The 27,971-nt window shown below is 34.3% G+C and overlaps 1 protein-coding gene across 2 annotated transcripts in view; it reads right to left on the reverse strand.

Moving 5' to 3' along the window:
- Positions 1 to 426: 426 nt before the first annotated feature.
- The window catches only part of LOC127423607 (paired box protein Pax-2a-like), a 50,727-nt gene continuing 23,182 nt past the window's right edge, over positions 427 to 27,971 (reverse strand). Inside the window, exons 6-10 of one of the 2 annotated variants that reach the window (XM_051668059.1) lie at positions 23,256 to 23,431; positions 14,957 to 15,071; positions 5,833 to 5,934; positions 5,249 to 5,335; positions 427 to 3,358 (exon numbers count right to left, since the gene is read on the reverse strand). In XM_051668059.1, coding sequence (XP_051524019.1) covers positions 3,240 to 3,358; positions 5,249 to 5,335; positions 5,833 to 5,934; positions 14,957 to 15,071; positions 23,256 to 23,431 — 599 coding nt within the window. In that variant the 3' untranslated portion in view covers positions 427 to 3,239. Of the gene's footprint in view, positions 3,378 to 5,248; positions 5,336 to 5,832; positions 5,935 to 14,956; positions 15,072 to 23,255; positions 23,432 to 27,971 lie in introns of both variants that reach the window. The other variant, XM_051668060.1, reaches the window with a different exon arrangement.

Genomic DNA, 27,971 nt, shown 5'->3' on the forward strand with positions numbered 1-27,971 from the left:
ATGTTACGGATTATTCATATTTTCACTCAAAAAAAAAAAAAAACATTTAAAAAAAAAAAATGTCAATGCACTTTTACGATTTACACATTTCAGTTGAATGATACATTTCCATCAAATTAAATTAAGTAATCTTTTAATAAATATAAATTAAGTATAAATGTGATGTATTTAAGTTTAATTAAATGCATTTTAATTAAATTCAGTTTAATTAAATTCAGTTTAATTAAATTCAGTTTGATACAACCTTTTCAAACAATTAAAAATGCATAAATAAATTTAAAAAAAAAGTTTTTTATATATATATATATATATATATTACTATTTGCATTTAACCCACTGGTGTCTCATCCCAAAGTAACTCTTTATATTAAAATGTATTTAAGTTACGTACAGATGAGATGATAAAGAGAGAGAAGGGCCTTGATATTTCATCAGAATGTATTTACAGTACAGAAATTAAATTTCACACAAAATTTAGAAAATCATTATTTCACAAAATAGCATAAATAATGAACAAAACATGTCAGTAGTCTTGTAGTTTTTGCGTACAACTGATTTTCTTTGCTCTGCATAGAATTTTTGTACATATATTGAAGTGTTTTTAGTATAATACCATTTGTCCTGACTGCAAATTAAACAAAAACATCAACAAAAAGTCTTTGGCAAATGTGATACAAGTACATTCTCTCACCTGTAAAATATTGATAAAAAAAGCAAAATCTTTGACCAAACAGGAAATCAAACCGGAGTGTACAGTACATGATTTTGAAATTGAAATGTTGTGGAATTGCACTTGTTATAAAGCATTAAACTGTGCAATTTTTTATTTATTTTTTGCGTAACTGAAACAGCTTGACGATCCCAAAACTGGGTGTGTTGTTCCATCAAAGCCGAGCCTGAATTATGAATCACAAAGCCGATAAATAATGACCAACCCATCTGTTGATTGAGTGAACAGCGGCAAACTATTCTGTAAACATATTTTGAGTTTTAAATGTTTCATCAGATCAGTAGTACATGTTTCTTTATCTAAAATGCTTCATTTTAATTAGGATAGTTCACCCAAATATGAAAACTCTATAATTTTTTACTCAACGTATTGTCATTCCAAAACCATATGTTGAAAAAAAAAAAAAAAAAAGTATACATTTTAAAGAATCTTCACAGTTTTGATATCAGTAAAATAAAGTGTAATTGGTTTAGATACTCAAAAAAACACATTTCATGATGTCAAACCTATGCCATAGGCGCCATGTTTCATTTGAGAGCCATAAGTGAAGATTCTCAGTGAATAAAGACTTAAATTTCCTTTTGTAGGGTTTGGAATGACTTGAGAGTGAGTAAATGATTACAGAATTTTGGCTAATGACTGATTTTAAACTTCAGACTGAAGATACTCATTGTGCAAAAACATAACACTGAGAATTTGATGCATAATTTGATCCAGTAATCAAAAACATTGAAAAATGTATAACAAATGAAAATAGTCCATGCATACTGCAGTGTCCTTCATGATACCATTATAAAAAAAATTAAATAAAAAAATAAAACAAATTGTCTTAGAATATTTTCATTTTAAATCAAATCTGGCCTGATTGACAGCAGGTCTGTTTTGCTTCTTGAAGACATAACTGCCCCCTCGTTTCTCACCTCCTTGTTGTTCATGTCTGATTATTTCTCTCTGACGTTGAGAGCGACGAGTTGGCCTTTTGCTGTTTTCCATGCTAAGAGATCACATTAAGTGATAGTTTAGTGTGATAGTTCAAGTTGAGAGTCCTCGTGAGTTTCCTTGTTGTTCATCCCGGTTTTCATTCTCATTCATACTCATCCGTATTTGCATGTAAAGTGCATTTATGTATGTTTGAAAAGACACTGAAATACTGTATACAATATCATTGTGTTGAAAACATCTAAAACGTAAACCCTTAAACTTCAGAGCAGTGGCGTATCCAAGGGTGGGCCGGGGTGAGCCTGGGCCCACCCAAATTAGACCCAGGCTCACCCAGAATATTTGGGATGATTCTTTGACTTCAAATATATATTTATAAAATAGTTAAAAATAAAATGCATACATTCTGATTTCTATAAGTGTGAAAGAACTGTTTGAATGCACCGCTTTTCTGTTGTTAAGGAAAATTTGGTAAAAAAAAAAAAAATTGGGCCCATCCATTTCTATTGAGGCCCACCCAAAAGTAATTTCCTGGCTACGCCCTTGCTTCAGAGACGTACAAATTTTTATGAATTGTGTTTGGTATGAGAGTTTGGAACTTCAATTGCTGATGCAAAGGCAATTTAAAGGTATTTTTTATCAATTAAATCCAGATTGCACCAATAAAAGTATTTTGCATTCTTTGTTTGGCTGCATTAAATACAGCGCAACAGTGCCCGCCCACTTTTCCCAGCCATCTTGGTTACTGAAGTGTTTTTCCCATTTGTTTTTTTCCATAGGGATTTCATAAAGTCCTTAATAAAAGAGTTGTGAGCCATGAACAAAAGCATCCAGCTCCGATGTGAATCACCTTACAAACTTTGATTAAAAAAAAAAAAGGATTTGAAAATCAGACAAAAAAAACAAAAGAACAAATCAGATTAAAAACGATGGAAAAATATAAAACCATTGATTTAAAGTTTTTGTAAAGTTATGAGGATAGGATCAATAAGCAAAAGTATATTGCAAAATATACAAGCAGTTTAAGAATGTAGGGAGACAGGGGCGTAGATTCCAGCGGGGATGGGGGAAGGTAACCCCACTCAATAATCAAAACAAGCAAGTACACCCCCCCATGATCAATGGAAACATGCAAATGCTTCCCGCTGCAACCCCCCAATGTTTAAGCCAAATCTATACGCCCTTGTAGGGAGATCTCCCTGGTAATATGTACTGTAAGGGGGTTTACGTTTTAGATGCTGTCCATACATTTATTTTGTACATATCAAATTGTACAGTTCAAATGTGTTAGAACGACACTTTACATACAAATACCTATGAATACAAATGCGATCACGAGAACAAAATAAATATTAGAAAAGCATGTTCATTCCATCATACATTTTAAAAATCATATTTACCCTCTGTCATTGATATACATTTATTGTTCACATCATTTAGGTCCTTCTCAAGGGTTAAATCCACTGGGGCTTTTTTAATTGGTTGAATTGTGGTCGAGAATCATCCTGATTGGTCTGTTCTTCCCCATGTGACCACATGAAACCACTCTCTGTCCAATCGGCTGCATTGCTCACACTGGCAGAATATGAAGTCCAAGGCCGTGGGCGTGGAACCTAATTTGGTTCCCGTGGTAACTAGTGGCGGTCATAGGCAGTGGCAGCAGTTGGGGGGGCGGAGCCTCTGGATGCACTATAATAATAGGGGGAACCTGAAAGTTAATAAGAAAGGAATGTACCATTTCAATCCACCATGAAAATGACTGAATATTTTATTATTTTGCTTTGTGATTTGGTGTTCAGGTGTTATACAATCTATAACTTTACAGATCTTGCGATACTTAAAGAAAATCCATCCAATCCCTGAATTGTTTGCAACAGCTTGCAGTCTTATTTTTGCAACATTTCCACATAAAATATAAACTTCAGCTAATCAGATATTCAAAATACACGAATCACTAGCTAATCAGATAATGTATTCATTAATGTACAGCAAACAATTGGTAAACAATATTTTTAACACGATTGCTCTGTCCTGATGATAAAATACACAAATATATTTTGCGTCATTTTTGCATTGAGCTTAATATTTGAATGCATAAGCGTATTTAGCTATTATGCATTAAAACGTGCCAAAATACCATAATTATATGATTACACCGGTAACACTTTATAATAAAGCTATACAGAATTTGTTAATATTAGTAAATGCTTAAGGTAATTAATTTTTACAGAATGTATTACTGTTAATCTTAATTTCAGTATATACTAGTAAATTTTTACATTTAAACTGCATATGTCAACAATAGTTAATGCATTATGAACTAACAATGAACAACATTTTTTACAGCGTTCATTAACTTTGGTTAATAAATTTACAATTGTTAAAACGGGTTAGTTTATATAATGCATTAACAAATGTTAACATATGCTAATAATGTACTAGTATGTAAAGAAATTAATATTAACCAATATTAATAAGTGCTGTAAAATGTTGTCCATTGTTAATTCATGTTTATTGTTCATGTTAATTAATGTTTTAAACTAATATTAATGAATACAAGTGTTACTGTTGCACCTGTAAAACCATAATACAGTAGTACAGTTTTATTAATTAAAAAGTTTTTTATTTTGTATTTTATCCCCTTTTCTCCCCAGTTTTGGCATGCCCAATTCCCACTACTTAGTAGGTCCTCGTGGCGGCGCGGTTACTCACCTCAATCCGGGTGGTGGAGGACAAGTCTCAGTTGCCTCCGCTTCTGAGACCGTCAATCCGTGCATCTTATCACGTGACTCGTTGTGCATGACGCCGTGGAGACTCGCAGCATGTGGAGGCTCATGCTACTCTCCGCGATCCACGCACAACTTACCACACGCCCCATTGAGAGTGAGAACCACTAACCGCAACCACGAGGAGGTGTCCCCATGTGACTCTACCCTCCCTAGCAACCGGGCCAATTTGGTTGCTTGGGAGACCTGGCTGGAGTCACTCAGCACACCCTGGATTCAAACTCACGACTCCAGGGGTGATAGTCAGCGTCAATACTCGGATGAGCTACCCAGGCCCCCCTTATTTATTTATTTATAGTTATGGTTAAACCAGTAAAACTTTACAATAAGGTTTTATTTGTTAACATTAGTAAATGCTTTAGGTATCATGAGCTAACAATGAACAGAGATTTTTTTTTCTGCATTATTAATCTTCTTTTCGTCAATTTACAATCGTTCGTTGTTAGTTCACAATGCAATAACTAATGTAAACATATACAACTTTATATGTTAATAGTGTAGTCCACTAGTATATGTTCAAATTAACATGATTCAAAATCATTATTAAGTGCTTTAAAAGAGTTTTGTTCATTGTTAGTTCATGTTAATGGTCCATGTTAACTAATGTTAACAACTTTATTGTACATATGGTTAAATAGTAAAATAAGTTAATCTTTTTTGATTTAGATGACCACAGTTTTACTGTAGTAAAAGTAACTGTAGGATTGATGTAGAAATAACTGTTGTAAGGTGACTGTGGTCTATTTTTGTCATGGACAGACGGTTTAACTTGACCATTCTGAGCTGTACTCACTCAATATTGCTTGGTTGCTGAATCTCCAGGCGTCGTTGTAGCTCGTGTACTGTGGATGGCTGTAGGGATTCCCTGAAAATTCACTCCCTGAAACAGAACACACACAGACGCATAAACAAATCTGCAGTTATCACATTGCACACAGATTACACTTCCTCCTCTTTTTTATGTATTTAAAGATAAATAGAAACTCCACTGAAAAGCAAACACCACTTTGGTTTTGTACTGTGCATTTTTATTTTGATTTAGAGCTTTAAAGTGAAGTGTTTCGTTTTTTGCACCATTTGTGTCACCAAACTGAACTGCAAAAATAATGACAAAGCCAAACAGATTTCTCAAACACTCACCATCCGAAATGTACATAGAGTACCTTTAAATATCAGCAAAACTGAATTTGTCAGGTATTTAACTTCGTTACATTGCACAAATATCTTTTCAACAGTTTTTTATTTATTTATTTTTTTTAGGGGGAAAAAAAATCACTCCAGCAGCAATGAAACATCCAAACATCCATTCGACCTGAATTTTATATATTTTATAAATATTAATTTCTTATCATTCAGCAGGGATCTAAAGACACTCACCAGGAACCATTCCAGCCAGTGTGGATGTTGGGTAGCTTCCCTGTCCAGTGGGCGGGACGTGAGGTGGATATCCAGGTAAGGTTGTGTTGGCCATATCCCGACCTGCACACACAAAACACAAAACACTTTTAATTCAGTTCAGTACAGGCCATAAGGGTGATACGCCATAATTATGAATAGTTTAAATGGTCCTATATCTAAAGAAATGGGAAGTTGACATCACATAATCTGCAGTATGACACGCTTTGATTTTAAACAACATTTGTCCAATTCTAGTATTATTTTGTATGCAGTTTGTATGACTTTATATTGAATTAGAGACTAAATTGAATATTTGTATAAAAAATAAATAAATAAAAAAAATACTTAATAATATGTGGAAATAGTCAATTATTTATTTACATTTTACAGTCACAGTTTATTTTAGTGTTCATGTTACTGTGTATTTACATAGGTAATTACTGAGTAATATAAATAAGCTACATGTAATTACTGTTTAATTATTTTGTAAAGTTGCTTGTTCTTAAATGTTGTTGTTATTAATATAGTAATTATTAATAGTAACATGAAATATGTATAACACAGACACTGTAAAATGACGTGTTACCCATTTTACAATAAGGTTTTATTAGTTAACATTAGTTAATAACATTAGTTAGTTCATATTGCATTAAATAATGTTAACATATACAACTTTTAATTTTAAAATGTATGAATAAATGCTGAAATTAACATTAAATAAGATAAGCAAATGCTGTAAAAGTATTGTTCATTGTTATTCATGTTAACAAATGGAAACTAACTGTTTAATGTTACTAATTGTTTCAAATATTATATCACTAAATATATCATTTCCAAAAGGCCAGTTTACATTTTGATGATCGGAAATTGTTCGAGGCCCTATTTGTTCTTCTAATTAAAATGAGAAAATGCACAACAAACAGCAGTAGAGTACATGATTGCACATTTTTAACTGATTCACCTTTAATGTTTACAGTACATACATTTTGTAGATTTGATTAATTAAAAAATAATGGAATCAGTTTTTGGTCATTAATATTGAACGTTACATAATCGACAAACCGCTGAGTTTCTGGCCGGGTTCGGGTCAGTTTTTCAAAGTATAACTTTGGGTTCCCTCTTGACCATTTCGCAGTCAGACTAGGATGGGACGATATGGCTCCAAAATTATATCTAGATATTTTTCCGCCTGTTGACGATATTTAATACCTCTATAATTTTTTTATTTGCTCAGAAATAACATAAGTGATTTTAAATCATAATTTTTAATTCATTCTTACAGCCATTGTAGAAACGTAGATTCAAAACATTTAAAGAAATAAAAATCTAGTTAATCCAGTTATTCATCAAATGAATGATATTTAATTTATAATATAATAAATACAATTTATATGCACCAAAAACAACAATACAGTGATAAAAATGCAATAAATACCTACACATTTGACAAAAAAAATATTTTGTGAATGAACAGGATGTGCAAAAAACTACAACTTCACTCACTTATATCTTATAGCCCAGTAGAATATTATGTATTATTGCTGAGTAAAGTTTATTATTATTATATGACACTGAATTATTATTATTATTATTATTATTATTATTATGAGGATTTATTTTATAAAATAGTAATATATTTCTGTCATATTTACTTCAACTTCATCTTGAGCTTTTATTTTGGCAGAAAACTGAAAGTGCACTGCAGTGTCAGCGTGTATTTTACCAGTTTGCCGTGTTCCTCATGACAAAATCTGGTGAAACGCTGTCACCTCCTTGATTACTGTGAGACTGTGTCGAGTTTTTAGATTTGTGCAATAACATTAAGTGGCTTTAACCTTGAGCGACCCCGTGTCCACATGCGTGGACGTTTTATTTTGGCTTCCCTATAAGCAACATGTAATTTAATTTAATTTAAATCGACTGATCTCAGTTCAGGAGACTCTGTGCTGTCAGTAAGGGGTTAAACTTTCATTTGACCAAACAACATGGCGTCGATGACAGCTGAGATTTTGTTTGGTTGAAATGCCAACAAAACTACATCTGGTAAGAAACCCAATTAACTTTTTACATTGAAACCTGTTTGAGTCAAAAGACTAGAGTCTCTAGTTTCATACGATGTGCCATTTTTATAATAAGAGTGATTTAACGTGAAACGGCATGCTGTTAAACACAGTCACCACGTACGTGGACTGTATGCTCGGTTTAAGTTAAAATATCCTATATTTACTGTACATTATCACACTGAGAATCAATGGGTTCATCCAAAAGCTGAACAGTTTTGCTTTCAGAGGCTTTATATGGAGTTAGGATGAAAATAAGGTGCATTTCTAACTGGAGACCAGTGCAGACAGACAGCACACTGGAGGTTAAGTCATTCACTAAATAGGGAGCAAGGGAGCATCCTATAGCTCTCTATGCAGCTGAGTGCATTCAATCCAAACTTCCTATTTAAAGTTCAATTTGAGGATGCAGATGATGTTTGGATCACTCAACATGTTTGGGACAATGATAATCAGTACATAGATTCAGAATTTATAATGTATCATTTTATTTTAACATGGTTGGCAGTGATTGGACGATGCTGGCCATTACTTTGAATCTGAATTAATTATGATAATTTCTGATTTAATGTCTGTAACGTCTCAAAAACATGAACAACCAACACTCCTGATAACATAATAAACAATTTAATCAAAAAATCTTTCTATAGCTTGGTATTATTTAAAATTTCACAATTTAAAATAATGTGGACATACATTTTTAGGAAAACAATTTGCTCTAGAAATTATTATATATATATATAGATATATTTTTGCTTGTTTATTAGGTGCTACTTGTTACGAATCAAAAAGGGAAATGGAAAATGCACACAGCAGTCACACTCGGGTCTCAGGAGGTTAAATGTTTGGAATTGCGCAAATGATAAACCTGAAACACTTTGCCTTCACAATGCATGTAAACTGCTCCAAGAAGGCTGAAATCAGAATATTATGAGCCCCACATCTGAACACAGAACAACGCGTCACACCTTAAACATTTTACCGTCCGTCTGGAGCCCCATTCAGTTGCAACTTGACAGCTAAATCTATAGAAAAAGAAAGCATTGTATATCAAAGGATTTATTCTATTCCTTTTTGTGATCAGAACAGAGAGCAGATGTACAGCAGGGTCAGACTGACCGGCCAATATCGGCCTCAGTGTCTCTTCCAGCACCAAGTAGCTCCACATTCAGAGCAGTAATTGGGGATGACGCTTGGCTGTCCTAGCCAACGGCATGAAGCCCCAACCCAGCCAAGCACTGAAGCCTGAAACCCCTCAGAAAGTGTGGTGCGGGTGTACTGGGGACGCTGGGGGAAATTTGGCCACCAGTTCAATTCTAATGAGCAGCACAGTCACCATTAAACTCAGCGAGTGTAATCCTGTTTGGACCAGCGAAGAGCAGATTTGACAATGACCAGAAAAAACATGCAGCACAGTGCAAAGGCTAAGCAGCAGTTAGGATGAAGTAAAACAAGATTAAACCATGACAAAAATCTTGACAAACGTGTTTGAATGATCTGATAAAGGATGTAATGTGAAGCCTCTAGGTTAAAATGAATGAATGTCATATTTAAATGAGATAGTATTGATTGGTTGATTGCTCTTACATGTACAGTTGTGTTTTGGTTGGCATAACGGTCATCTGTTATTGTTAGTCAGACACAAAATCTGGCATTTTCTTCTCTCTTGTTTCTCCATTAATGAATCAATTATGAACAGTTTGATCTAGACACTAACGGTTTTATAATCAGTCAATATTTTGGAATTTAAATGGTAATTCACTACACATTTAAATCACTAAAAAACTCTTAAATATAACGAATTTTGAACTTTTAAAAGCTGTTGAAATGAAGGAAACAACATAAAGCCGTAATGCTCTATGTTCAAATAGTGTGTATTCAAGTAGTTTTGGGTATGGTGTTAAAGGAATAATTTCTTTCATCATTTACTCACCCTCATGCCATCCCAGATGTGTATGACTTTCTTTCTTCTGCTGAACACAAATTAAGTTTTTTTTAAATAATATTTCATCTCTGTAGATCCATTCAATGCAAGTGAATGGTGACCAGAACTTTAAAGCTAAAAAAAATAAAAAAATAAAAAAAAAATCACACAACGGTAACTTAAAAGTAATCCATACGACTCCAGTGGTTTAATCCATGTCTTCAGAAGTGATATGATAGGTGTGAGTGAGAAACAGATCAATATTTAAATCCTTTTTTTTACTCTAAATCTCCACATCTGAATTCACATCTGATTTTTGGAGCTGCAAAGTTCTGGTCACCATTCACTTGCATTGTATGGACCTACAGAGCTGAAATATTCTTCTAAAAATCTTCATTTGTGTTCTGCAGAAGAAAGAAAGTCAAACACATCCGCGATAGCATAAGGGTGAGTAAATAATGAGCGAATTTTCATTTTTGGGTGCACTATCCCTTTATAGTTTACACATTTGAATGCTTATAAATTTTATGAATACAACTCAAAAAAGTAAAATGGTGCATTTTAGTTATTAGGATTTAAATTACATTATTTTATTGACCTGTAGGTCTTTATTATTTTAAAATTCTTAATAGTATGTATAATTTTTAATAATTAATCAACATACTTAGATGAAATTTTGTTATGCAGTTGGAATTAGTAAATCTTTAAAAAGCAAACGGCTAAAGCATTTTGTAAGTGAAGAGATCAGACTCTGCATACTTAAAATTTGAGTAAAATTTGTGAAATTATGTAGAATTTATTTAAATAGTAACATTTTTTATATGAATCTGAGAGTACTACATTTTTATTGGTAACTAAAATTATATTAAAAATTATTACAATTTTCCAAAACTCAAGGGGCGAAACAAATAAATAAAAAGTAAATAAATAATTATTTGAAACATTTAATATTACTGAGAAATATATATACTGTGTGTGTGTGCCTATTTTTAAGATTTTTCATAACAAAATTCCATCAACAAAATTAAATTAATAAAACTTATAATAATTATTTTATTTTATTTTGTTAAAGATTTCTCAATTCAATTGGATGGATTATTTATTTATTTATTTATTTATTTATTTATTTTTATGAAATTATTATTATTATTATTATTATTATTATTATTATTATTATTATCATTTTGTGTATGTATATAAGTAGAAAGTCTCTGCCTTTACTCCACCATGACAAAATATATGCTGTTTAAGCTGTATGACTCAAAATGGAGCAATACTTCAGTCTGATGTGGTTCATTCCACCTGTAATTACAGTAAAGAAAGAAAGTCTTAATTCCTGCTGTCATGGAGTCTGAAAGAGATACTGTGTAGTACTATATTCTTTGTCCTGAACACTTAATTAATGTCAGTAAAACACACGATATGTCTCCCTAATGACGCCACACTGAAACGCTCATCTCACAGCAGTGCTGTGAGCAAACGTGTGTTGCCACAAAAATAAAAAAATAAAATAACAGAATGAAGATATTGTGTTCGACTCCATCCTTTAGGGTTCCATTTGTTTGACTAGATACTGTCTTGTTTAAAGGTAAAGTTCACCCAAAAAACTAGAGCAACATGAAGGTGAGTAAATGTGTTTGGGTGAACTAATAGTTTCCATATAGATATGGGTCAAATTCCAGTGGAAAGTGAGCATGCCTATGCCCTACTCACTCTGAAGGGCAGAACTTGCATGGCTAGATGCATATGATGCAAACTACAGTGCAATGCAATGTTTACGTTGGCATATTTGATTTTTGTTTTTTGTCTCCAAATGTATAGCGTACTGATTTTCCTAAACCTCTGAAATCCGTTTGACCTTAGTATTATCTGGAAAAGTCAAAGGGTTTAAGTGCAAACACTTGCTTCAACGGCATAGCTGTATTCAATTTACCACGACAGGGACACCTTGATATCTCCAACAACGAGGATACAGGAAACTTTTGACCTCTATTTTCTACATTTAGGATGCAGCAATTTATCACCAGCCAAAAATCCGGCACCTTAATTAATTACGACTAAGCAAAAGATGTTTGTAGAGCCAAATTGCCCTAATTCCCTGGACGCACAGTGAAAGTCGTTTGTTATCAAATGTGTGCTCAAAGGTTAGTTTGATTTTTGTGAAAATGGAATAAGCATTAATTTGTATGACTGGAAGCGTGGTGCCCTCGAGTGAGGACATGGACTGCCAGTTTGTCAGGAGAGAGAGAAAGAGAGAGAGAGCCTTAAAATTCATAACATTTCCGAGCGGCTCTTTGCGTATAATTGGACTAAGCTCAGAGGACTCAGTGAACCGTAGCTTTTTAAATGCTTACAGTAAAACAAGCTGTCTAAAATCCGTGTTTGGAAAGCTTTACTATGAAGCTGTATCTTCCATAACGACAAGTTAAACTACAGCCAATCTACCCTTTTGAAGTAGTTTGCTGCACTATAAGCTTCTAACAAAAAGTCGATGCTATATATATATATATATATATATATATATATATATATACACACACACACTGTATATATATATTTACTGAATATACTGTATATACTAATTGTAAAATGTAGAGTTAAGTAGTCAGTAACATATGGCACAAATCCAATATTTTGAAACGCATCCTATTTTATTATTTAATATTTTATATATATATAATTTTATTTATTTATTTTTTATATTTTTAGCACATATTGGGGTCTTGAATTTTTATTTGCTGTGGCATATATATATATATATATATATATATATATATATATATATATATATATATATATATAATTAAATATTAAATAATAAAATAGGATGCATTTCAAAATATTGGATTTGTCATTTTAGTCATATTTTACATTTTTTATATAAAAAAATACATTTATAAATTAAAATGTATGTTTTTATTTATTATTAGTTTTATTACAATTTACTAATTTTTTTTTTTAATTATAAACAAACATTTTATTATAATTTATATAACAAAGTATGAAAATTATGATTTGTATACTCTGTTAATATCTTTATACATAGTATACATATACATATTGTTCATACTATCCATCCATCCATCCGTATATAGATGACAGAACCAACTGTTTTTACATTAATAATAGTTCATATTAGGATTTTAAGTTTTGCTCGATGTGTTCAGTCATTTTAAACCCTTTTTCACTGGATGGTGTCTCTGCAGGTAGTAAGCAGTTTTAATAGGATAAACAGAGGACACAATAGATGTGTATCTGTAAGGTATTCACAGTTCACCAAGAATCCCATCTCCTCTGGCAATGAATGCTTCATGAATCATTCATTTTTAATAGATTATGCAAATGAACTTGCATAAAATCAACAAGATCAATAACTGTGGTCATTTTAATTGGGGTTGGAAAACACTTTAAGGATGAGTGTAATCTGTGTTTCTTTTCCCGTAAAGGAGCTATTCATCTGAAAGTTGGATCTCAGCCTAAACATGCAAACTCATTTAAAAATCTTTAAAAATCGTTTCCAATCTGGCTTCGGAATTTCTATTCAGTGCATTTATCATGTGTTTTAAATAGGAATACATTTATATTTGGGTGTTTTTCAACTTCGGGCACTTTTAGCACAATGGATTTATGATTTATAGAAAGTAAAGTCTTGTTAAAACATTTTTCATACTCAATTTTTTTTTGTTGGCTAACAATGTCCATCAGTCTACGTACAGTACGTGCACCACAGTAACATTTCCAGCACTTCTCAAATTCTGTATTGTGTTTAATTGAATTATATTTTTAATGTTTTTAAATTAAAATGACTGACTCCTTAATCTATCGAAATTATAGAAACCCCCATTAAGGGTTAGTTCACCCCATGAATAAAGATTCTGTCAGTATTTATTTACACACATGTTGCTCCATTAAGCATATAAGTAGCGTCCGTCCCCATTCACTTTAATTGTATGTAAAAAAATAAAAGAAATAAATCTGCGTTAACATTCTGGCTTTAGTGCTGCACAGAAGAAAGAAAGTCATATGAATTTGAAACAACATGAGGGTGAGTAAATGGTGACATAATTTTCATTTTTTGGGTGAACTATTCCTTTAAGTTCTGCATAAATACCTTATTAGTATACACACAAACACATGCACGATTACAACACTAACCTATCTCATTAGTACAAGCAACTACACAAATCTGTGGTACTATAAACCTACAATTATACCTTCATTACAAACCCACATTCTCTCCAGTGTATCTCTCTCTCTCTCTCTCACATACACACACACACACACATACACACACACACACACACACACACACACACACGCACACACAGTACAAGCTATGATGACTTCTGTATAATTATGTGAATTTGAATAAAAGCGGTGTATATTTATCTTTGACCTGAAGACGATCGTAAAACTGTCAGTAAACTTCCCACATTTCACATTAATAACTGGCACAACAAGCAAGCTACACTACGTTTTAATTAACCGTCCCATCATTTATTTTTAGCGCGAGTGGGCGAGTGAGAGAGAGACAGAGAAACAAATACAGCACGTTCTCTGTCTGCCATGAGCAAATGATGAATTTGTTTATGTAAATGCTAATATTTGATATCATTTTGAAGCTCAGAGCTTTGATAGAACAGCACAAGGAACAAACATCTTCTGTGTAACAGCTCGTTAGCTTCAATGTCGCAACTTTCTGCCGTTGGTTTCATTATGTAACATTACGAGAGCAAAATCACTTCACTGGAAAACTTTTTCAGAAGTTTATAGGATGAACAAACTAGGTAAAAAGGTCCAAGTGACCAGCATTTGAAGAATGTGGCACGGGCATCTTTGTTATCAAGACACCCATTTCTCAAGTTTTATATGTCGAAAACAAGAGACTTGTTGACAGAATGCATGTGTGCTTGATTGCAATGATTTACAGTCAACATGATGGAATGAATTTCTGGAAATGGAAGAATTGTATTCTTGAGATTATTTAGCCATGTACAAATTATTTTGCATAAATTAGGTATAGTAACATGATTCTGTGAGTCTAGGTTGCTATTTAGCCATTCGAGTCCAACGTGATGGGGGGCAAAATATAGGTGTGAGACAGATCAGGTGATCTTACCTACAGTGTAGCTCTGTGACACGCTGGGGCCCAGGTCAGAGGTCATGCTGGACGATAAATTGGGTTTGACTTCCTCCAGGCCTGTGTTTAATGCAGGGAGGCTGTACTCACTTGCCTGTAAATCAGAGGAACAACTCTTACTAATCGTCATGTAACCATCACTCCACCCAAACCTTTGATTTATCAGCATTAATATGGTGTGCCATAATGTTTTTGATAAAGCAATAAAGAATGAGAGGTGCTTTATTGTCAAGCTACTCTTTAGAAAAAGTAATTAGCTGCACTACAAGCTACAAACAAAAAGGTACCTATTGAAACTATTTAAGGATGGTAATTTAAATATGCAACTATCAGGTGATATTATTTAAGATTGCAATCAGAAGTCTAATGAATAAAGTTATATAGTTTGGTCTATGTAAATGTAGTTATATCAACATTTTATTACTAAATAAAACAAGAAAACACTATTTTATATAACTAAATCAAAAATATTGTGATAAACTGCAACATTTGACTAAATATTTTGCTTCAAAAAGGAAGCGAACTTATTCTGCGTGAGGGCTCAAGAGAATCAAGAATCATTTAATTGAACTGCTTTATTTATATGAACCGACCAAATGAATCAATTCACTAAATATAGTTATATTAATAATTTAAAAACAAATTTTGGGGGGATTTTTCCCCTTTTTCTCCCAATTTGGAATGCCCAATTCCCAATGTGCTTTTAAGTCCTTGTGGTGGCATAGTGACTTGCCTCAGTCCGGGTGGTGGAGGACGAATCCCAGTTGCCTCCGCGTCTGAGACCGTCAACCCGCACATCTTATCACGTGGCTTGTTGAGCGCGTTGCCACGGAGACATAGTGCGTAAGGAGGCTTCACGCCATCCACCGCGGCATCCATGCACAACTCACCATGCGCCCCACCGAGAGTGAACCACATTATAGCGACCACGAGGAGGTTACCCCATGTGACTCTAACCTCCCTAGCAACCGGGCCAATTTGGTTGCTTAGGAGACCTGGCTGGAGTCACTCAGCACACCCTGGGATTCAAACTAGCGAACTAGAGAACTCCAGGGGTGGTAGCCAGCGTCTCTTACCACTGAGCTACCATGGCCCCCCATATTTATCATTTTAAATATAGTTACAGTAAATATCGTCCTAAATATACTAATGTATTAATAAGATCATTATTGCATTTGTTAAGATTCAGAAAAACAAAGAAGGCTATATATCTCAATTAAGGTGTAAAATTGAACATATTAATACTAAATAAATACACCAAATAAAACACACTATTTTTACATAACTGAGTTGAAAACATAGTGATAAACTGTAGCAAATCACTAAAAGTGAACTGATCCTGTGCAGGTGCTCAAGAGAATCAGGAATCATTTGAAATTCTTTATTTATATGAACGGTTCAAATGATTCAATTCACTAAATATACTTATGTTTTTATTACATCTTTATTGCTTTTGTGCCATGTAGATTCAGATTTAGAATAACAAAGTAGGCTATATTTCAATCAGGGCGACAACATAAAATTGAACATATAAACACTAAATACAAAAAATAAAAAATAAACTAAAATATTTTGCTTCAAAAAAAGAAGTGAACTGATTCTGCACAGGGGCTCAAGAGAATCAGGAATCATTTATTTGAACTGCTTTATTTATATGAACAGTCCAAATGAATCAATTCACAAATGCATAGTTATATTTATCATTTTAATATTACATTTATCAGTTATATTTATCATTTTAGGCTATGTCTCAATCAGGGTGGCAACATTCAGTTGAACATATTCATTCTAAATGCAACTAATTAAACTAGAAAAACACTAGTTTGTATAAATGAGTCAAGAACATAGTAATAAACCGCAGTAATTCATTAAAATAAAGTCTGCGCGGGGGCCTGGGTAGCTCAGTGGTAAAATACGCTGGCTACCACCCCTGGAGTTTGCTAGTTCGCTAGTTCGAATCCCAGGGCGTGCTGAGTGACTCCAGCCAGGTCTCCTAAGCAACCAAATTGGCCCGGTTGCTAGGGAGGGTAGAGTCACATGGATTAACCTCCTCGTGGTCGCTATAATGTGGTTTGTTCTCAGTGGGGTGCATGGTGAATTGAGCGTGGTTGCTGCGGTGGATGGTGTGAAGCCTCCACACGCACTATGTCTCCATGGCAACATGTTCAACAAGCCACGTGATAAGATGCGCAGGTTGACTGTCTCAGACGCGGAGGCAACTGGGATTTGTCCTCCACCACCCGGACTGAGGTGAATCACTATGTGACCACAAGGACTTAGAGCGCATTGGGAATTGGGCATTCCAAATTGGGGGAAAAAGGGGGAAAAATCCCCCCCCCCCCCAAAAAAAAGTCTGCACAGGTGCTTAAGAAATTCAGGAATAATTTATGTGAACTAGGACATTTATATGAACAAATCGATCCACTAAAATGAATTGACTTCCCAATGCTACATAGAAGTGAATCATTTTTTAACCAACTCATTTACATGAACTGTTTGAATGAACCGATTCACTTAAGTGATTTGGACTTCCCAACTTTACGAAAGAGGTTTAGAAATAGCACAGTTGATTAATCCATCGAGTCATTTGTTTGGGAATCAGACAACACTGGTTGCACTGCGGTTGTGAATACACTAAAAAGAACCAGCTCAAAAGAGTCACTTGTTTGGGAACCAGACTACACTGGTTGTGCTTTATGTCTTGTGCTATAGATTCAGTAGTGGTTCTGCGACGGCATAAACTGTTGGAAGGAACCGATTCCCTTAAGTGATTTGGACTTCCCAACACTACAAGAGAAGTGGATTTGATTACTCCCTTGGCTGTATCGCTACGTGTGACATATGTACAGTTTTGTGATGCTACATGTTGGAAAAGCTACACTGTTGTGAATATAGCTGAACTACTAGTTAGTGGCGTCACTACTTTCACTACTAGTTACTCCCCATCACTTTTCACAATATTGCACAGCTACTCGTAACTTAATACATTTTCGCCTGGTGGACAATACAACAAGCATAGAAATCCCAAAGACTGACATTGAATAATCAATCTAGGTGCCCACCTATCAACCTGGAACACCCCGGCAACCACATAGCAACACCCTGGCAACCATCAAAAACACACTAGCATCATGCCGGTTTTGCATCGTGACTCGCGGTTTCTTCAGAAAACAATCTCGTTAATGATGAAGTAAAAATGAAGTATTTTCTGTTGTTAAGGCCTGGAACCTCCGTTACAGCAAAAGGGCCTGACGCAGAAATGACACTGATAAGATTTATGATTTTCACAACCCCCTTCCTTCCATCACAGACCTGCTCCTCAGACCGTGTCAGCAGATGGGGGGTATTTAAAAAAAAAACTCTTTTGTTATTTAATGAGATGAGACTTCCGGCGTCTATGTGTTCAGAATGTCTGTCCACAGTAAATGTGTGTGTGTGTGTCACAGGGAAGGCCTCTGACCTCAGTCATGTCTGTCTCTATCACAGATAAACTCTAATTGTAGGCTACAACTGTTTGTGGCAACCGTGCCTGATGTTGTGCTCTTTTCAGAGGAGTCTGTGGAGCAGAACAGGGCTTTTCTCATGCAGATGGAGGGACGTGTGAAAAGGATGAGCACATGGCTGGCAGAAGTGTGGGAGGAGAGAACCCATCACATTTAGCATCTCCAGAATGACTTTTTAATGCCCCTAAACACAACCAAGACACTCTGTTCCAAAACCTAGTGAGCTGCCTACATAGGCTGCTCCTTTTTAGGTTAGGTATCTTCATTGCGACAAGTTCTGTGAAAAAATAAAAATAAAAATAAAAATCGAGCCAAGGTGGGCAAAGCTAAATAAATTTAGTCTAAATTTACTTCTAATAAATAATTTATTCAGTACCGAAAAGTATAAATAAGAATAAGTAATAGGCAATAATCTTATAGATAAATAATGCAAAAAGGTACAAGTATACCTAATATTTGTTTGTGTTATGCATATTTATGGTTACATTTTATGGAGTATAGCATATTTGCATATTTGTATGCAAATGGTGCCAAAGCTTAAAATATTCAAGTTGACATGAAAGATCAGAAGACAAGGCAACAAGAAAAAATGTAGGACGAAACATTATTCTATCTATCCAGAACTGAAAAAAATATTAATGAAAAAAGTTAATAATGCATTCAATACCAAACATTATCAATAAAACATTAATAGAAAATAATTATGTAGATAATAATCGAAAAAGGCACTATTATACCTAATATTTGTGTGTTATATAGTTTGTAGTATTGCATATTTGTATGCAAAAGGTGTCAAAATATTCAAGTTGTCATGAAAGATCATTCGCAACTCACTGGCATATTTATGACATAAACAGGATATTTAACAAGAAAAAATGTAGGACGGAACTTGATTATATGCATTGGGAATTTTAAAAAAAGATTAATAAAAAAAGTTCAGTGCAATTATTAGATTTAATTAATTATTCATTCAATACGGAAAAGTACCAAGAAAAATTTAATAGATAATAATTTAATAGATGATAATCTAAAAAGGCACTATTATACCTAATATATGTGTGTGTTTTGTATTTTTATGGTTACAAGAGTATTGCATATTTGCATATATTTGTCAAAGCTTAAAATACTGAAGTCAACATGAAAGATCATTCACAACCCATTTTACTTTCGTAATGTGATGTAATTTTGAAAGAAACAGGATATTAATGAAGAAGAAACGTAGGGCAGAACTTATAAAAAATATGAATAAAATAGTTTGCTGTAGTGGTAAAATACGCTAGCTACCACCCCTGGAGTTTGCTAGTTCGCTAGTTCGCTAGTTCAAATCCCAGCACGTGCTGAGTGACTCCAGCCAGGTCTCCTAAGCAACCAAATTGGCCCGGTTGCTAGGAAGGGTAGAGTCACATGGGGTAAACTCCTCGTGGTCACTATAATGTGGTTCGTTCTCGGTGGGGCGCGTGGCGAGTTGAGCGTGGATGCCGCGGTGGATGGCGTGAAGCTTCCACACCTGCTACGTCTCCGTGGCAACGTGCTCAACAAGCCAAGTGATAAGATGCGCAGATTGACGGTCTCAGACATGGAGGCAACTGGGATTCGTCCTCCGCCACCCGGATTGAGGCGAATCAATACGCGACCACAAGGACTTAAAAAGCACATTGGGAATTGGGCATTCCAAACTGGGAGAAAAAGGGGATAAAATTGAAAATTAAAATTAAAAAAAATAATTGTTTGCTGTAATTATTAGATTAATTAAATATATAATTACTGAAAAATATCAATAAAAAGTTAATAGACTATAATCAAGTAGATCAAATAGATAATCTAAAAAGGCACAATTATACCTAACATTTATGTGTGTTTTGTATTTTTATGGTTACTAGATAATGGCATATTTACATATTTGTATTCAAATAGTATCAAAGCTTAAAATATTAATGTCAACATGAAAGATCATTCACAAGTAATTTTGCTTCCGTTGTGTGACATATTTCTGAAAGATGATTGTTAATGAGAAAACAAATGTAGGGCATGAACTAATCCTGATTATTTAAAAAAAAAAAATATCAAAAACATAATTCATGTAATTATTAAATTCATTAAATAATTCATTTAATACAGGAAAGTATCAATAAAAAATTAATAGAAAATAATCTAATAGATAATAATAGATTATCTAATAATAATCATTTAATGGATAATCATTTAAAAAAGTACTTTTTTACCTAATATTTGTGTTTTATGTATTAATGGTTATTAAAATACTGCGTATTTGTATGCAGTAGGTGTCAGAATTTTAAAGACGACATGAAAGATCATTCACAGCCCATTTTACTTCGGTAATGTGACGTATTTCTAAAAACAGGATATTTAACGAGAAAAAAATGTAGACTGGAACTTAATTCTATCCATCGGAAATTGAAAAAAATTATTAATAAAAATGTATTAATGTAATTATTGGATTATTGCGTCATTAGCAACATACTAATGATAAATACTACTGAAATCAATTTTGAGTCGAGTTTTCAGGATTGCCTATTTAAGGGCACGTCCACACTAATAAGTTTTCGATCGAAAACGTATTGATCTTGCACCGTTTACACCTTATGCAACATTTTCCACCACCGAAAACTGAGAACTTCCGAAATGCTTTACATAACCGCATACTTTGGAAAACGATGATGTTAAGAAACTGAAAATGTCAGACTTAAATGTATTAGTGTGGACGTGGCCTAAAGCATTCCCAATCGTCATTTATGAGGTTCAATTTCAGTGAAGGTGTTGCCTTTAGAAGAAGACAGCAAGGCAGCTCACTAGGTGTTGGAACAGAGCCACTAACTTAGAACTTGAGAGAGAGAGAGAGAGAGAGAGAGAGAGAGAGATAGAGAGATAGAACGGTGGTCTGGTTTCGGGATAGAGGGGAAAAAAGAATGAAGGTCTATGAAGTGGGAAAATAGTCTGATTAATCTTGCTTTAAATTAAAACTGATTTTTCTAGAGCGTTCTGTTCCCCCATTTTTTTCCCTCAAAGGCTCTCTGTGTTCCCTTTGTCTTTTCTTCCTTCTTTTTAATACCCTCTTTGATGGCCTTTGTGATTGCGAGTCATTTCCAATTCATATTGGTATTGATCTTGCAGTGAAAATCAGTTTTGTAATTAGCTGCAAATTAGGCCTTCTTCTGGAGGTGAGTGCTGTCGGCCTGATTAATCGCTGGAGTAATGTCTCCCGATCGCACCCAAATTAAAATGAACTCAATTAGGCTGTTCCCTTTGCTTTATGGCACCGACTCGTATGTTCGGGGAGAGAAATTAATCGTCACTTGTTGTTCAATAGTCTAATGAATGTACATAAAGGTTATCCATTATAATAAACCCAACACTTTTAATAAGAAATTGTACATAAAGGGTTTCATATGCTTGTGTTTGTGTGTGTGTGCATTATGAATTATTAACATTGATCTTTTGTGTGTGTGTGTGTGTGTGTGTGTGTGTGTGTGTGTGTGTGTGTGGGGGGGGGGGGGGGTTCTTAGCTTAGCTATGAGGGGTTTAGACGTAACTTTAGAGTTTGTGTTGAGCCTCTGGGTGGTGATGTGGTGTGGCTCAGAGGAAAGTGGGTGGTTGCTCACCTTGTGTTGTTTTTCCATTAAATTTATTTTTATTTCCATCAGAAAATTAATAAACGTATGGAGTTCTGCTCTTTGATCCTCAATGCATCATACAGCACCACTGCAACTCTAGCGATTACTGTTACACGTATACGGCCAATTAACACACAGAGACATAAACAGAAAACCACAAGCACCATTGGTCGCATCTTTTAAAAAATACTTAGCATAGTACCAATGTAATTCCATGGTATTTTCTTAGTACCTTGGAGTACCGAGTACGCAAATATCATAGTGCATGAATGTGGTAATAATTTATTACCATAGTATATATCAAAGTACCATGGTATTATCTTCTGATGCCATCATTGTACCATCATACTGCCACAGTCATTCTTTATAAGGGTAAATAGGCCTAAATATCCAAATATATTCCCATTGTCAGTGCTATAATTGTATTTTTGACATAGTACTTTGGTAAGATCATGTTTTTTAAGACATGTACCATGACAGTACCATGGGATTAAGATAAGTGCAATGGTAATACCCTGGTAAATGAATGTGACAATAATTCAGTACCATGGTATTACCATTTGCTACATCATTATACCTTGGTACCACTACAGTATTTCTTTGTAAGGTCAAATATGCCTAAATAATTATATATCCCTAGTACTATCATGGTTTTTGGGACACTACCATAGTAATACCATGGTTTTTAGACATGATTTTTTTTTTTTTTTTTTTTTTTGTAATTCATTGGAGTACCATGTGTGTAAATATCATCGTATATCAATGTGGTAATAATTCACTACCACAGTATATATCAAAGTACCATGGTATTCTCTTCTGATGCCATCATTGTACCATCATACTGCCACTGTACGTCTTTATACGGTTAAATAGGCCTAAATATCCAAATATATTCCCAATTTCAGTTGTGCCATTGAATTTTGAACATAGTACCATGGTAAAAGCATGGTTTTTAGACAGGTACCATGACAATGCCATGGGTTTAAGATATGTACAATGGTAATACCCTTGTAAATGGCTGAGTTAATCATTCAATACCACAATATATATCATAGTACCATTGTATTACCATCTGATGCCGTCATTGTAAGTGTAAATACACCTAAATACCAGTATATTTCCCAGATGCAGCCATGAACTCACCAGCTCTGGTTTGATGTGATCTGAACTGGGAAAGACGTCAGGGAATGTTGGCCTCTCGAACACTCGGTCCAATGCTTCTATCTGCTGCTGGGTGAAGGCATCTGCTCGTAGATGTTTTCTCAAGCTTTCCACACTGCCTTGAGAATCACTGCTCTGTGCTGAACCCTCTGAACCATCTACAGACAGACAAAACAGCATTCTAGACACTTCTGTGCTGTTTGTAGGTGAAAGCAATGTTGTAGAACAGCTACAAGATCTTATGAACCAAACGAGAGTTCCAAGAGATCCCTTCGAGATTGCTAGACCTTAGATTGAGAGAAAACGGTTTGTTCTACAGAAAGAGGTTCAGGGTTGGAGTCTTATTGATCTTATGGTCTTCAGACCACTCATAAACATTGCATTGGTCTGAGTCTTGGTCTTGGTGTCTTGGTTTGGGTTTCAAATCATACTTGGTCTAGATTTGGGCCTCATAATTCAGTATCTTGCTCTGGTATGGGTCTTGGCTAACCAGAGGTATATAGTAACGAAGTACAAAAGTTTGAAATATTTCTGCTTTAATCAAGTTGACATTTACTTCTCTACATTTTGAAGAAAAAAATAATACTTTTACTCCGATACATTCCTCCAGACCCTTTTGTTACTTTTGCACCTGAACATCACAAAAAAATAACACTGCCACAAATATAAACTGCATGCGTCTCAGTGATAGTGATGTCTGATTCGCAAATGAATCGTTGGAGTCGAATCTTTTGAATTTGATTCTTTTGAATCGGTCAAATCGTTCAAAAAGTGGATAGAACAATTCATTTAGCGAATCGATTTGCGAATTCAAATCAAAATCATGAGGGGAACCCTGGAAAAGGCGTGTTGTGTAGGGACGGACAAGATTGCTTATTTTCTTTTTGATCTGATACCAAGTACTACAAAGGCCAATATCGCAGATATCGATACCAATACGATTTTTGAGGATAAATAGGGTAATTTTATCCATTTAATATTGTAAAATAAAAGCCATCTATTTTTAAATGTATAGGCCTAAACTGCAAATAATCAGATCTATTTTTGTTAATAATTTATTAACAATGATTTGGTTTATGAATATTTTAACAGATTTTAAATTGAAATAAAATACATTTGAAGAAAAAATATCAATTATATCAAATGAGCGCAACAGTCAAAAATAAAAGTCTCGCTGTAAACTTGAAATTCTTGAAAGAAATGTTGGCATAAATAGTTTGGAATAATCTGATTCTTTTTTGAAAAATAAATTGTAAAACAATTTTGTTTAAAAATATTTAATAAAATATTTAAAATTATATATATATATATATATATATATATATATATATATATATATATATATATATATATATATATATATACAGGTGCATCTCAATAAATTAGAATGTCGTGGAAAAGTTCATTTATTTCAGTAATTCAACTCAAATTGTGAAACTCGTGTATTAAATAAATTCAATGCACACAGACTGAAGTAGTTTAAGTCTTTGGTTCTTTTAATTGTGATGATTTTGGCTCACATTTAACAAAAACCCACCAATTCACTATCTCAAAAAATTAGAATATGGTGACATGCCAATCAGCTAATCAACTCAAAACACCTGCAAAGGTTTCCTGAGCCTTCAAAATGGTCTCTCAGTTTGGTTCACTAGGCTACACAATCATGGGGAAGACTGCTGATCTGACAGTTGTCCAGTAGACAATCATTGACACCCTTCACAAGGAGGGTAAGCCACAAACATTCATTGCCAAAGAAGCTGGCTGTTCACAGAGTGCTGTATCCAAGCATGTTAACAGAAAGTTGAGTGGAAGGAAAAAGTGTGGAAGAAAAAGATGCACAACCAACCGAGAGAATCGCAGCCTTATGATTGTCAAGCAAAATCGATTCAAGAATTTGGGTGAACTTCACAAGGAATGGACTGAGGCTGGTGTCAAGGCATCAAGAGCCACCACACACAGACATGTCAAGGAATTTGGCTACAGTTGTCGTATTCCTCTTGTTAAGCCACTCCTGAACCACAGACAACATCAGAGGCGTCTTACCTGGGCTAAGGAGAAGAAGAACTGGACTGTTGCCCAGTGGTCCAAAGTCCTCTTTTCAGATGAGAGCAAGTTTTGTATTTCATTTGGAAACCAAGGTCCTAGAGTCTGGAGGAAGGGTGGAGAAGCTCATAGCCCAAGTTGCTTGAAGTCCAGTGTTAAGTTTCCACAGTCTGTGATGATTTGGGGTGCAATGTCATCTGCTGGTGTTGGTCCATTGTGTTTTTTGAAAACCAAAGTCACTGCACCCGTTTACCAAGAAATTTTGGAGCACTTCATGCTTCCTTCTGCTGCCCAGCTTTTTAAAGATGCTGATTTCATTTTCCAGCAGGATTTGGCACCTGCCCACACTGCCAAAAGCACCAAAAGTTGGTTAAATGACCATGGTGTTGGTGTGCTTGACTGGCCAGTAAACTCACCAGACCTGAACCCCATAGAGAATCTATGGGGTATTGTCAAGAGGAAAATGAGAAACAAGAGACCAAAAAATGCAGATGAGCTGAAGGCCACTGTCAAAGAAACCTGGGCTTCCATACCACCTCAGCAGTGCCACAAACTGATCACCTCCATGCCATGCCGAATTGAGGCAGTAATTAAAGCAAAAGGAGCCCCTACCAAGTATTGAGTACATATACAGTAAATGAACATACTTTCCAGAAGGCCAACAATTCACTAAAAATGTTTTTTTTATTGGTCTTATGATGTATTCTAATTTTTTGAGAGAGTGAATTGGTGGGTTTTTGTTAAATGTGAGCCAAAATCATCACAATTAAAAGAACCAAAGACTTAAACTACTTCAGTCTGTGTGCATTGAATTTATTTAATACACGAGTTTCACAATTTGAGTTGAATTACTGAAATAAATGAACTTTTCCACGACATTCTAATTTATTGAGATGCACCTGTATATATATATATATGTATATATATATATATATATATATAAAATGTCCATCAAATCAAATAATAATTTTAATAATAATAATAAAAAAATAAATACATTTAAATAAAATACTTTTATATCAAAAGAGCGCTGTCTGCAACTGCTTGTGTCTTTCTGTGCATTAAGTTTAGCGGAAGGAGAAATAGATCCAATCATATGCTATTTGCTTATATACTTTATTTTCTGTCACTGAGTCTTATGATACGCAAAACACATGGTAGATAAGTAATAAATGAAAAAAAACACTAGTTACTAAAAACATTTTGTATCGATATTTTTATGTGAGTATTGATCCTCTTGATACAATATCGGTGTCTGAGGTATCGATACTATCCATTCACCCATCCCTAATGTTGTGTCTACTTCAGAATCTGAAGAGAATAACTGCTCGTGCACGTGAGTTTTTGGGTAGAAATGAACTGATACGTTCTCAAATACTGATGAAGTTATTGCTTGATAAGATTTGTTCACATCTCCCTCGAGAACTGTTCATATGTATAATATTTACGAGGTCAATAAAATGCGATTACCATTTATATTTAACCAAGATACCATATGTATGAATGAGTTGCGATCATCAAAATGTCTAACAGTAACATTTGCAAAAACTATTAAACCCTTAACCACGAGTCTGTGTGGTATCTTGACCCCACACTTTAAACACTTTTGTTGCATGTGTGTTTATATGTTCAGACTGTGTTTGAAGCTCATCTCCCTTGTTTTCTGCAGTAGTTGAACGCTGATTTGATTCTCCAGCGTCTCTTTATTCTTGAGTCGACACACACATTGAAGAAAACCTCTGCTGTTATTGTTCTCTCACTTTACCGGTTTAACAACGCTCCACAAACACTGCACTTTTCCTCGGTCGTCCTCTGACCTGATTACCCTTGGCAAGAGTGGAAGATTCCCTCACATCTTCTCTCTCTCTCTCTCTCTCTCTCTCTCTCTCTTTTCTTTCTCACCCCGGCAAAACGCTTTAGAGGGCCTTTAAATATCTTCACATCCTGCATGCTCTGGAAAGTCGCATCTCCCTTACAAATCTGTCACTCTAAATTTGTGGCATATTATGTTCTCGGTGCGGCCCACAGGTACAGTGATGTATGACATGCTCAACCTCTATTGATTGCCCCAACTTAGAGAGAGAGAGAGAGAGAGAGAGAGAGAGAGAGAGAGAGAGAGAGAGAGAGAGGAGCGGGGGAAGGAGAAAGAGAGACAGAGTAAATCCATGTGAACAGTGCATGATTTTAATGGTCCTTCATGATTTTTGCTTGTCAGATTGTAAAATAAGACCATAATGAGATCTTGTACATAGCAGACTGTGTGTAATCAACATTTTTATGTAAGACTGTATGATTCGTTGAATATTTGACAGTGGTAACTAGGCATTTTAGGTTACCTGACTGCATCACATTCAGATTTCCATTTGTTAACATTAGTTAATGCATTATATATCATGAACTAACAATGGACAATATATTTTTACAGCATCCATTAATCTTTGTTAATGCTAGTTAATAAAAATACAATTGTTCATTGTTGGTTCATAGTGCATTAACTAATGCAAACATATACAACTTTTTATTTAAAAAATGTATTAGTATATGTTGAAATTAACATAAACCAAGATTAATAAATGCTGTAGAAGTATTGTTCATTGTTAGTTCATGTTAACTAATGCTGTTAACTAATCGTAACAAATGAAACCTTACTGCAAA

Source organism: Myxocyprinus asiaticus, chromosome 32 (genome assembly GCF_019703515.2).
Source record: "Myxocyprinus asiaticus isolate MX2 ecotype Aquarium Trade chromosome 32, UBuf_Myxa_2, whole genome shotgun sequence".
Taxonomy (NCBI): Eukaryota; Metazoa; Chordata; class Actinopteri; order Cypriniformes; family Catostomidae; genus Myxocyprinus; species Myxocyprinus asiaticus.